Source organism: Bubalus bubalis, chromosome X, assembly GCF_019923935.1.
Source record: "Bubalus bubalis isolate 160015118507 breed Murrah chromosome X, NDDB_SH_1, whole genome shotgun sequence".
Lineage (NCBI taxonomy): Eukaryota > Metazoa > Chordata > Mammalia > Artiodactyla > Bovidae > Bubalus > Bubalus bubalis.
The window spans coordinates 139,561,161-139,573,985 of record NC_059181.1 but is presented as its reverse complement, the minus strand read 5'-3'; the positions used below and the strand labels follow the sequence as shown (position 1 = coordinate 139,573,985).

The following is a 12,825-nucleotide window of genomic DNA, read 5'->3' as shown; positions in this document are numbered from 1 at the left end:
ATGACTACTGGAAAAACCATAGCCTTGACTAGATGGACCTTTGTTGGCAAAGTAATGTCTCTGCTTTTCAGTATGCTATCTAGGTTGGTCATAACTTTTCTTCCAAAGAGTACACGTCTTTTAATTTCATGGCTGCAGTCACCATCTGCAGTGATTTTGGAGCCCCCAAAAAATAAAGTCTGTCACTGTTTCCACTGTTTCCCCATCTATTTGCCATGAAGTGATGGGACCAGATGCCATGATCTTAGTTTTCTGAACGTTGAGCTTTAAGCCAACTTTTTCACTCTCCTCTTTCACTTGTCATCAAGAGGCTTTTTAGTTCCTCTTCACTTTCTGCCATAAGGGTGGTGTCATCTGCATATCCATCTTATAAAAGAAAATGTTTAGTTGTCCACCTTTAAACAGGAGCTTAGAGGGAAGGCCTCAATTATGATATTGACTTCAGACCAGGATTAGCCTAAGTGAGTTAAGTATCTTGCATTCATCCAACAATAATTTTACTGACACTGGATATTATTCAAGTTACTACAAAGAGATCTAGGCTGTTATTAGGTTTTATTTCTTTATACTACCTTGAGGAATAACTCATTTTAAGTAATAAATCAATGTTCCTAAGATGTCTGTGTAAACTAGAGATATTTATTTGAGGCATCATTTTTCACTGAATTGTATTATTATTCAAAGGTGCTTCAGAATCCTTTAAGATCAAAATGCGGTGGCTCCTAAAGTTTTTCCTTTACAGGATTCCATCTGTCTCCCCATTCTTAGTTACCAAGTAGTTATTATTCTATAAATAAATAGTTAAGAATGTGAATTTTAGTAACTATGTAAAAGAACATTTACGTGAACACTTTAATATTTGTTTCTAAAGTCTAACTTCTTCAATTTGTGTAATCTTGCTACAAGTATTAAATTCACATCCATAGATTTTAATACAATTGGCGCTTTACTTCAGAAATTGAATGCTTTATATTTTTGAATCCTGTAGAATGAGGGTCAGCAAAATTTTCTCTAAATGACTAACAAATAGCTCAGCCTCTGTGGGACGAGAGACAAGATTTGAGGATATTACATAGGTTCTTCTGGAATGAGAAAAAACAGATATCCATGCTTTTCGTTATGTCGGTCTACGAGTGAGCAGAGTGGAATTTATTTATGGAAACTGAAACGTGAATTGCATATAATTTTCATGTGTTATGAGATATTACAATGTAGAAAATAACAAATGCTGGAGAGGATGTGGGACAAGAGAACCCTCCTATACTGTTGGTGAGGTTGTAAATTGGTCCAGCCACTACAGAGAATGGTATGGAGGTGCCTCAAAAATCTAAAAAATAGAGAGTTGCCATATGATCTATTACAGGCCTCCCAGGTGGCTAAGATGGTAAAGAATCTGCCTGCCAGTGCAGGAGATGCGGGTTCAAACCTTGGGTCTGGAAGATCTCCTGGAGCAGGAAATGGCAACCCACTCCAGTGTTCTTGCCTGGGAAATCCCATGCCCACAGGAACCTGGCAGGCTACAGTCCATGGGGTCAAAGAAGAGTTGGACGTGACTTAGTGACTAAACAACAACAATGACATAGATCCATCAATACCACCCCTAAGCATAGATCCAGATAAAACTTTGAAAAGATACATGCAGCCCTATGTTCATATCAGTGCTATTTTATAGTACCCCATATATATATATATATATATAAAAGCTAATTATATATATATTGGAATATATATATATAATGTAATATTAGCCATAAAAAGGAAGGAACTTTTCAATACCATTTACAGCAAATAGATGGACCTAAAGATTATCATACTAAGTAAAGGAAGTCAGAAAGAGAAAGACAAATACCATATGATATCATTTATATGTGGAATGTAAAATCTGACACAAATGAAGTTATCTATGAAACAGAGACAGACTCACAGATACAGAGAACTTGTGGTTGCCAGGAGGATGGGTGAGGGGGTTGCATTGAAAGTTTGGGACTGCAAACTATTATTATTATATGCAAGCTATTATTATTATAACTAGAATGGATAAACAATAAGGTCCTGCTGTATAGCACAGGGTACTATAGTCAATATCCTGAGATAAACCAAAATGGGAAATAATATTTAAAAGTATATACATATAATATATAAAACTGAACCACTTTGCTGTACACCAGAAACTAATATTGTATATATCAACTACAAATAAAATAAAAATAGAGAAACCACTCTTACCATTCTGGCCATACAAAAACAGGGCAGGCTGGATTTGGTTCAGGGGCTATGGTTTGCCAACTATTACCCTAGAACACAAGCTCTTGAACAGTAAGTACTCTATAACCCCGGGGTGAGTTTCATGAGGTCCTTGAACTTCTTGAGATCACAGTTTGTACCCATATGAATTTTTCCATGGGCAAGGTCCACAGCTCTCATCAGACTCTCGGAGAAGTTCAGGACTTGAAAAATATTAGGTGCCACTGTTCTAGAGACAATTCGCCAAATTTTAGAATGCATGTCCTAAGGCCCTGATAGTTCTAGGTACTTGGGGCTTCCCAGGTGGCACTAGTGGTAAAGAACCTGCCTGGCAACGCAGGAGACAGAAGAGATGTGGGTTTGATCCCTGGGTTGGGGCGATCCCCTGGAGGAGGGCATGGCAACCCACTCCAGTATTCCTGCCTGGAGAATCCCATGGACAGAGGAGCCTGGCGGGCTACAGTCCATGGGGTCACAAAGAGTCAGACATGATTAAAGCGACTAGCACACACACACACATGCAAGTAACCAGTAACTTGTGGGAATTCCTACCCTAGCAGCTAATACTGCAAGACACATTGAGGGTAAATAATTGTCTAGGTGATCTCTTTATTCATATAGTCAGTTGTTGCCATCATTCTTGTTGGTTTTATAAGATTCAAGAAAGATGAAAATCCAAACCCTTTGCTCTAAGAGAAAAGCTTTCTCATATTTTCAAATATTTAGTAAATGATTTGTAGGCTTGAGTGAATATCTGAAACATATTTAAGTGCCCAGTCAATTTGGGCTGTATATAGAAATCAGATTCAACCTGTTAGGTACCTTTTTCTTTAAAATTAAGACTACCCCACAGATTGGTTCATGTTTAGCTCAACTTACATCAAGGGCTGCAAGACAGGTACAGGAAGGATTAAATTTGCTTATTAAAATTGAATGTGTGAACTTGCGGCTGCCTGATATAACAGGTGGCTGTTAAATAAAGCTAAGCCCTTGAATGTTCAAATTCATGAAAATGGAATACTTACCCTGGGGCAGAGGTGGTGGTGAAAAACAGAAATGTCCATTTGAAAATAAATAAGAAACTCAGGAGTTCCAGCTGTGCCCAAGGGTTGAGGGAAAAAAAAAAAAAAAAAAAGACCTACTTCTTTTCAATAAACAGCATTATAGAATCAAGTTTATACCAAAGAGGAAATAGTTGTAAAATCTACAACGCTAACTTTAAAATGTAAATATGATACAGTATAATCTTACAAACCCGAAACTTTTTCAGCAAGCCCCTTGCACTATTTATATAGACTTCCAATTAATTTACAGCTTGTTTTCATGAGATTAGAACATATAACAAACCTAAGAAGGTTAAAATATATTCCAGGTTAACCAGTAAATTTTCCCCCAAAAATGAAGGAAAAAAATACAGAAGTTCAGAGCTATTATAACAGGAAGCATTGCTACATGTCCATTATTCCTAAATATTATTAATTGATCAGTATTTATTAGTGATTAATAATTTTGTAATCTAGATAATTCACACATCTGCCAGTTTTCCTTTTAATTCAATAGCTTTAGAAAATATAATATGGCTCTTATTGGTTCTGTAATTTTACCATTTGAGATTTTTGCTAATTTTGAGACAGCCTGAATCATCAAATTGATAGTCTGTCTTCAGTTCAGTTCAGTCGCTCAGTTGTGTCCAACTCTTTGTGACCCCATGAATCGCAGCACACCAGGCCTCCCTGTCCATCACCAACTCCCGGAGTTTACCCAAACCCATGTCCATCGAGTCGGTGATGCCATCCAGCCATCTCATCCTCTGTCGTCCCCTTTTCCTCCTGACCCAATCCCTCCCAGCATCAGGGTCTTTTCCAATGAGTTAACTCTTCGCGTGAGGTGGCCAAAGTATTGGAGTTTCAGCTTTAGCATCAGTCCTTCCAATGAACACCCAGGACTGATCTCCTTCAGAATGGACTGGTTGGATCTCCTTGCAGTCCAAGGGACTCTCAAGAGTCTTCTCCAACACCACAGTTCAAAAGCATCAATTCTTCGGTGCTCAGCTTTCTTCACACTCCAACTCTCACATCCATACATGACTACTGGAAAAAACCATAGCCTTGACTACACGGACCATTGTTGGCAAAGTAATGTCTCTGCTTTTGAATATGCTATCTAGGTTGGTCATAACTTTCCTTCCAAGGAGTAAGCATCCTTTAATTTCATGGCTGCAATCACCATCTGCAGTGATTTTGGAGCCCCAAAAAATAAAGTCTGACACTGTTTCCACTGTTTCCCCATCTATTTCCCATGAAGTGATGGGACCAGATGCCATGATCTTCGTTTTCTGAGTGTTGAGCTTTATGCCAACTTTTTCACTCTCTTCTTTCACTTTCATCAAGAGGCTTTTTAGTTCCTCTTCACTTTCTGCCATAAGGCTGGTGTCATCTGCATATCTGAGGTTATTGATATTTCTCCCAGCAATCTTGATTACAGCTTGTGCTTCTTCCAGCCCAGCGTTTCTCATGGTGTACTCTGCATAGAAGTTAAATAAGCAGGGTGACAATATACAGCCTTGATGTACTCCTCCTATTTGCAACCAGTCTGTTGTTCCATGTCGAGTTCTAACTGTTGCTTCCTGACCTGCATTCCTGATTTCTCAAGAGGCAGGTCAGGTGGTCTGGTATTCCCATCTCTTTCAGAATTTTCCACAGTTTATTGTGATCCACACAGTCAAAGGCTTTGGCATAGTCAATAAAGCAGAAATAGATGTTTTTCTGGAACTCTCTTGCTTTTTCCATGATCCAGCGGATGTTGGCAATTTGATCTCTAGTTCCTCTGCCAGCTTGAACATCTGGAAGTTCACGGTTCACGTATTGCTGAAGCCTGGCTTGGAGAATTTTGAGCGTGACTTTACTAGTGTGTGAGATGAGTGCAATTGTGCGGTAGTTTGAGCATTCTTTGGCATTGTCTTTCTTTGGGATTGGAATGAAAACTGACCTTTTCCAGTCCTGTGGCCACTGCTAAGTTTTCCAAATTTGCTGGCATATTGAGTTCAGCACTTTCACAACATCATTTTCAGGATTTGAAATAGCTCAACTGGAATTCCATCACTTCCACTAGCTTTGTTTGTAGTGATGCTTTCTAAGGCCCACTTGACTTCACATTCCAGGATGTCTGGCTCTAGGTCAGTGATCACACCATGGTGATTATCTGAGTCGTGAAGATCTTTTTTGTACAGTTCTTCTGTGTATTCTTACCATCTCTTCTTAATATCTTCTGCTTCTGTTAGGCCGTATCATTTCTGTCCTTTATCGAGCCCATCTTTGCATGAAATGTTCCCTTGGGATCTCTAATTTTCTTGAAGAGATCTCTAGTCTTTTCCATTCTCTTGTTTTCCTCTATTTCTTTGCATTGATCGCTGAGGAAGGCTTTCTTATCTCTCCTTGCTATCCTTTGGAATTCTGCATTCAGATGGGAATATCTTTCCTTTTCTTCTTTGCTTTTCACTTCTCTTCTTTTCACAGCTATTTGTAAGGCCTCCTCAGACAGCCGTTTTGCTTTTTTGCATTTCTTTTCCATGGGGATGGTCTTGATCCCTGTCTTCTGTACAATGTCACGAACCTCATTCCATAGTTCATCAGGCACTCTATCTATCAGATCTAGGCCCTTAAATCTATTTCTCACTTCCACTGTATAATCATAAGGGATTTGATTTAGGTCATTCCTGAATGGTCTAGTGGTTTTCCCTACTTTCTTCAATTTAAGTCTGAATTTGGCAATAAGGAGTTCATGACCACAGTCAGCTCCTGGTCTTGTGTTTGCTGACTGTATAGAGCTTCTCCATCTTTGGCTACAAAGATTATAATCAATCTGATTTCGGTTATAATCAATCTGATTTCGGTGTTGACCATCTGGTGATGTCCATGTGTAGAGTCTTCTCTTGTGTTGTTGGAAGAGGTTGTTTGCTATGACCAGTGCATTCTCTTGGCAGAACCGTATTAGCCTTTGCCCTGCTTCATTCTGTACTCTAAGGCCAAATTTGCCTGTTACTCCAAATGTTTCTTGACTTCCTACTTTTGCATTCCAGTCCCCTATAATGAAAAGGACATCTTTCTAAAAGGTCTTGTAGGTCTTCATAGAACCGTTGAACTTCAGCCTCTTCAGCGTTACTGGTCGGGGCATAGGCTTGGATCACTGTGATATTGAGTGGTTTGCCTTGGAAACAGATATCATTCTGTCATTTTTGAGATTGCATACAAGTACTGAATTTTGGACTCTTTTGTTGACTATGATGGCTACTCCATTTCTTCTAAGGGATTCCTGCCCACAGTAGTAGATATAATGGTCATCTGAGTTAAATTCAACCATTCCAGTCTGTTTTAGTTCACTGAGTCCTAGAATATCAACGTTCACTCTTGCCATCTCCTGCTTGACCACTTCCAATTTGCCTTGATTCATGGACCTGACATTCCAGGTTCCTATGCAATATTACTCTTTACAGCATCGGACCTTGCTTCTATCAACAGTCACATCCACAACTGGGTGTTGTTTTTGCTCTGGTTCCATCTCTTCATTCTTTCTGGAGTTATTTCTCCACTGATCTCCAGTAACATGTTGGGCACCTACCGACCTGGGGAGTTCCTCTTTCAGTATCCTATCATTTTGTCTTTTCATACTGTTCATGGGGTTCTCAAGGCAAGAATACAGAAGTGGTTTGCCATTCCCTACTCCAGTGGACCACATTCTGTCAGACCAAGTCTTAGCTCATTATATAAAATAATATCACATCAGTTAATTCTTGAAGCTTTATATCTCATTCTATGAGAAGTATGATATGTTCCTATAACCTGTTATATCACAGTGCTAGTTAGGGTGGGTCAGCCTTTGGCTTTTGTCCTCAAACCTTAAAGCACTTCCTCTGACTGCCCCATCATCTTTCCTCCCACGTGGTGTCACCCCTTTCCTCTTAAAACTCTTGGCCACCATGCCTTCTCTACTTACCGTGATGAGTCTTACTAGTTTGGAAGCAGGCGGGACATGTTCTTTCCATTGTTCCTAATTTGCCAGTTAGCTAATGATAAATTCACTGTGGAGAAGTAAATAATAACCCACTGCAGTATTTTTGCTTGGAAAATTCCATGGACAGAGGAGCCTGTGGGCTACAGTCCATGGTGTCGCAAAGAGTTGGACACAACTTAGCAAGTAAACAAACAAAACTCACCTAAGCCTTCCCCAGTGGCTCAGCAGTAAAGAATCCGCCTGCAGTGCAGGAGACACAGGAGCCGCAGGTTCAGTCTCTGGGTGGGGAAGGTCCCCTGGAGTAGGAAATGGCAACCCACTCCAGTATTCTTGCCTGGAAAAATTCCATAGACAGGAGGAGCCTGGCAGGGCTACAGTCCATGTGATTACAAAAGAGTTGGACACAACTTAGTGACTAACAACAAAGTCATCTTAAGGTAGAGTGCTAATGGGGAAGCCCTTCCTTCCAAGGTGAATGTGGTTTATAACACGGGTTTCATGGAGAAGGCTGTGCTGGCGAAAATTTCAACTCCAGCTAGAGGGTGGCTGCATGAATATAGATTGTCCCTCACTTCATACTTACAGAGTCCTACTCTACCTCCATTTAGAACTGTTCCTATTATTGTGATCTAGCACAGGATGTGGGCACAGCTTAACAGTGCAACAGATTTTTTTTTTTTTAGTGAAATTAAAAAGAAAGCAAGAACACATGCTCTTAGTAATACATGAGACATCACCAGTTGTACCGCAGTGCACCTACCTTAGAAAGTCACTATTAGAAATATACTACGTTTAACCAGGATTTGTTATTCATTCATTAAAACGTTTACATTTATTTTTAAATTATGTCATTGATTTTATCAGTCATTCACTATGTATATTGGGTGCTGTAGGGGAGGCAAGAGAACTATCAAAGAAATTATCACCACATTGAAAAGAAAAGATGCTCCCATGTGGAACACACTGGAAAACAGCACAGTAAAGTGATAAATTATTTCATCACAGATAATAATAAAGGCAATACATATAACACTCTTTGAGATCAGGACTGGTAAAAAAATTAAAAACCCAGTAATAGCCTTTTGCATTTCCAAGACTTTTACCAGTTATACTCTAGTGTATGTACCTTATAATCCTGTTATTTCTCCCTGCCTAATAGGAATCCTATTTAGGATATTTAGGGCCCTCTTTTAAACTGTGCATATTATCTGGTCCCTTAGATAAAGACAAGGCTAGTCAAGTCAGATTCGTTTGTAAAATAAGACCTCTTTAAAAAAAATGACCATACCATTCTCCTTTTAGGTAGACAGCAAGAAGTTATGAAAGCTCTCACCTTTTAAAATCCACTCCTTTCTTCCTCCCTCTTTGCCTGTCTTCATAATTGATAGTGGGCTGGGAAGAAAAGCAAGTGTTCGGTAGGGCAGGTGGGAACCGTGGTAGGACCAGAAACTTTGGAGCAAAGCAGTACTGCCAGGAAGAGAAAGGAGGATAGTGAAATGAATGGGGCCTTCAGAATGCCCACATATATGATATCGATGGTGACAAGGTTTTTACATAAAAGTGGAAGTGCTAGGGAAAACATGTTTGGAACAGACTCCATCAGTGCAATTTGATTTACCTAACTCATAACTGTTAAAATTATGTGGCTTGGTTTATCAGCTTACCAGTAAGTTTGTTACTCAAAGAGATTTGTTGGTTTAAAAGGAACTCTTATATGGGAATTAATATGAGACTAAAAATAAATCAGAAGATACAGTGGTAAATTTTGATACGGCTTATGCTTTTTGAAAGACTGCTTCTTTGTGTAATAATAGGAATAATCTGTTGACCTCTAACACCTTTTTTTCCTCTTTTAAACATACAGAATTCTTTTCCTGTGAATCCTGCAATTGCAGCTAATCCTGCCATGGCTTACAATCCTTACTTACCTCCTCATCCTGGGATGGGCCTGGTCCCCGCCGAACTGGTACAAAACGCACCTGTTCTGATTCCTGGAAACCCACCTCTGCCACTGCCAGGGCCTGTTGGTCCAAAACCGATACGTTCAGATAAACTGGAGGTATTTGTGTAGAAATCTATGAATACTCATAAGGGTAGATATTAGCCTTATGCATAAACATTTCCAGAACCTGGTGTCTTGAATGCTTTAAATAAGTACATCTGGGTTTTAAGCTGCTGGAATCTAACCTCAGAGAAGTAATAGACATTTCACTGCGGCAGTTTTACCCTGTTATGAAGTGCACAGTCGTACAGTAGGTCAAACAATGTCTTAGTTTGCCCGGCTGCCGATTGTGTATCTCCTCTGCTATGGCACAGAGAGTCTGGTGGGCATGCTCCAGCTTTACAGTCTGGAATTACAGTCTGTATTCACTGGTGGATCTCTACTTGCTAGAATAATCAAACTGAAAATAAAAGACCCATTAACTGCCTATGAATGCAGAATGTAAATGAGTCTCATAGAGTCTAAACCTGTTTCTCCATATTAAGAATGATGTACTAGATCAGAAATATCCTTATACCTAAGAAAAGGAAACTAAAAGAAAATTGCAAACAGCTTTTTGATTTATGGAAGTCCTTCAGACTATGTCCTTTTCCATAAGTTGAAATAAGTAACTAGTCAGTTTCTTACAAAGTCAGCTCCGTTGGCAACTCCTCAAATGCTTGGCCATGTATCGGACCGTAATCTGTACATGTCCTTTAGTTATGGTTCACACGTCTGCTTGTAAAAGCACATTGTTGTGTGATAAAGACATATCTTGGCCCTTAACAAAATAATCCCCTCCTGCAAATATAGCTAATTACACTTTAGGCTGTGTATCAAGTGGAGGATTAAAAACTGGTTTTCAATAATTGGTTGTTGTTGGTTAGTCGCTAAGTCATATCCAACTCTTTTGCGACCCCATACACTGTAGCCCACCAGGCTCCTCTGTCCATGGGATTTTCCAGGCAAGAATACTGGAGTGGGCTGCCATTTCCTACTCCAGGGGATCTTTCCAACCCAGGGATCAAGCCTGCGTCTCCTGTATTGGCAGGTGATTCTTTATTGCTGAGCCACCAGGGAAGCCTAATTTTCGAGAATACTTTCATTTCAATGTAAGGAAAGCTGACAAACTTCCTTTGGGGACAATGGATTGTTATCTTTCTTGGAAGAGAAATTTTGTTTATGTTTATGTCTCATAGTGACTATGGCTTGACTTTATCCTTCAAGTTTTGAAATTTTTCCTAAATAGATGACAAAAGAATGTGTACTGTTGCTCTTACATTCACTGGAAAAATAAATAAAAACTAATAACCTTCCAAGCGTCAATGTGATTTTTTTTTTCTTTAAGGTTTGCCGTGAATTTCAGCGAGGTAATTGTACCCGTGGTGAGAATGATTGCCGCTATGCTCACCCTACTGATGTGTCCATGATTGAGCCAAGTGATAATACTGTGACCATCTGCATGGATTATATCAAAGGTCGATGCTCCCGGGAGAAATGCAAGTATTTTCATCCTCCTGCGCACTTGCAAGCCAAACTCAAAGCAGCTCATTACCAGATGAACCATTCAGCTGCCACTGCAATGGTAAGAACAGGCTAGGACTTGTCGACTCTCTGTTTGGGGATAAATGATTCATATATGCCTCAATTTGTCTAATACCCTGGAATCACAATCTTGGATAGTCATGAGTGGACCTTAAAATGAATCTCCTAGGATATAAACTGGAAAGGAGAGAACCTATTTATTCTAATTCACTAAAAGTTTCTAAAGGTAATTATTTAAAAGCTTTCCTAATGATTCTTACTGTGCTCTTTCTCCCATTTTTTAAGAAGTAAATTATACAACTTAAACAGTAAATTATTTTTGAGTGTTTTTTACAGCCTAACTAACCTTAATATCCTGTGAGCCACCTAGATGGGCACTTTGCTGGTAATATCCTTAGTAACTTTCAAAAACAGAGGACTTGGAAGGATGAGTTGGTAATTAAGTTCTGATTTCCCAAAAGTTGATGATTTCAAGGCAGCAGCCAGGCAAGGCTTGAGGGGGAATTTCTATATGGTTGGGAGAAGAGACCTGACTATTGGGTTGCCATAGTAAGTAAATTTTGGAGAAAAGTTAGTTCTACTTAACTATGTAAGGTAGGAGGTAGAAAAAATACTTTGATAACACTATTGTGTGATAGGCTGAAAAGTAGGAATTGTGATTACTTAGGTTTGTCATAGTTGTCAATTATTTTGATAGGCTGTAAGCTATCCATTTCTTTGACATCCTGGACCTTTCCTCATGTAATACGGTATAACCCAAATAAGGGACAACATTCTGAGGAAACCTCATTTTTCCTGGCTGTGGGAGAAAATCACCTCTATGACCCTGAAGCCCATGACAGAGATCTTTCCTTTTCATAAGAGAGATGCATTTATTTTCAGGCATCCCTATTTATTGAGAAGGTTTTCTCATACTGAGTTAAAATCTACCTCACTTTAACTGGCACATACACTTATTTTATTACCAAAAAATGTCTATCCCTATTTCATAGGAACCTGATTCTCATGTCTTTTCTCTAAACCAAATACCCCAAATTTCTCCAAACTTCTTTCACAGATGACAGCTTTGAGGCCACAGCACCAATGTTGGACTTGTTCCTCTTTCTCAGTAACCCCGCTCTCTCATAACTGAACCCACTACTTTGTGAAAGAGCTGAGTACCAACATAGAACACACTTATTTTCTCCCTTGATCTGGACAGCAGAATCTGTGAATGAATGTTAAAAAAAAAAAAAAAAGACTTCTTCACATTTTTTGTCTTAAATTCTTTTGAATGAGGGAATTTTTAGCTATGAAAATAGAAAGGTATCCAGAATATCAATGCAGAATTTAAGCCTCCAATTGTTAGTTATTTCTGTTGGTGGCATAGAGGAAATACAGTTGGCTCCCTAAAAATAAAGGTTCTCATATGCATGGGATGCATGAGAAATAGCTTGCCTGTGCTTTGGTAAACCTGTCCCGTGCTCAGTCATGGGACTTTCATATGTATGTGCCTACTTCTGATGATTTTGGTGTGTTTGGTAAGATATATATGTCAGTCCCAAATTTCCATGTAGAGAGTTAAATATACTATATAATAGGCCTTCAACTGATATTTTTGAACATCAATATAAAATGCCTTTCTGAGTCATTAGAGCAGAGTCTTAAAGGTAAAAGTTGCATTTACCCATAGGAATTTGTGTGAGATAAGATTAAACAAAGGGGGCTGTATGAAGAAGTTTAAACTTTCTATATTGAAGGATTCACAGTTGAAATGCTTTTTGAAAGGGAGATTTTTTTTTTTACTCTGTTGTTGTTCATGCTCAGGTTGAAATCACTGAAAGCAACTTGTATGCATATAAAAGACTTGAAGAGGTGCTATAAAGTTTCCAAATAAAAATAGATACTGTTAGGCCTTCTTTATCCACAGGAATAAGGAGGTCATGGCATGCCCTCTTTGGCATATGGAAGGCTAGGTACTCAGCATAAATGTGCCCATCTCCTTAAGAATTTAGAGCATACCCAGTTGTCACCAGGACATGTTTTTAAAGTACTCTGCAGTTAGA

General features: G+C 39.0%; 1 protein-coding gene across 15 annotated transcripts in view; it reads left to right on the top strand.

Moving 5' to 3' along the window:
• MBNL3 (muscleblind like splicing regulator 3) overlaps window positions 1-12,825 on the top strand; it is a 129,148-nt gene that overhangs the window by 100,287 nt on the left and 16,036 nt on the right. For all 15 annotated transcript variants that reach the window (XM_044937435.2, XM_044937430.2, XM_044937431.2 and 12 more), the window contains 2 exons: window positions 9,119-9,313; window positions 10,584-10,820. In XM_044937435.2, the coding sequence (XP_044793370.2) occupies window positions 9,119-9,313; window positions 10,584-10,820 (432 nt within the window). The remainder of the gene's footprint in view (window positions 1-9,118; window positions 9,314-10,583; window positions 10,821-12,825) is intronic.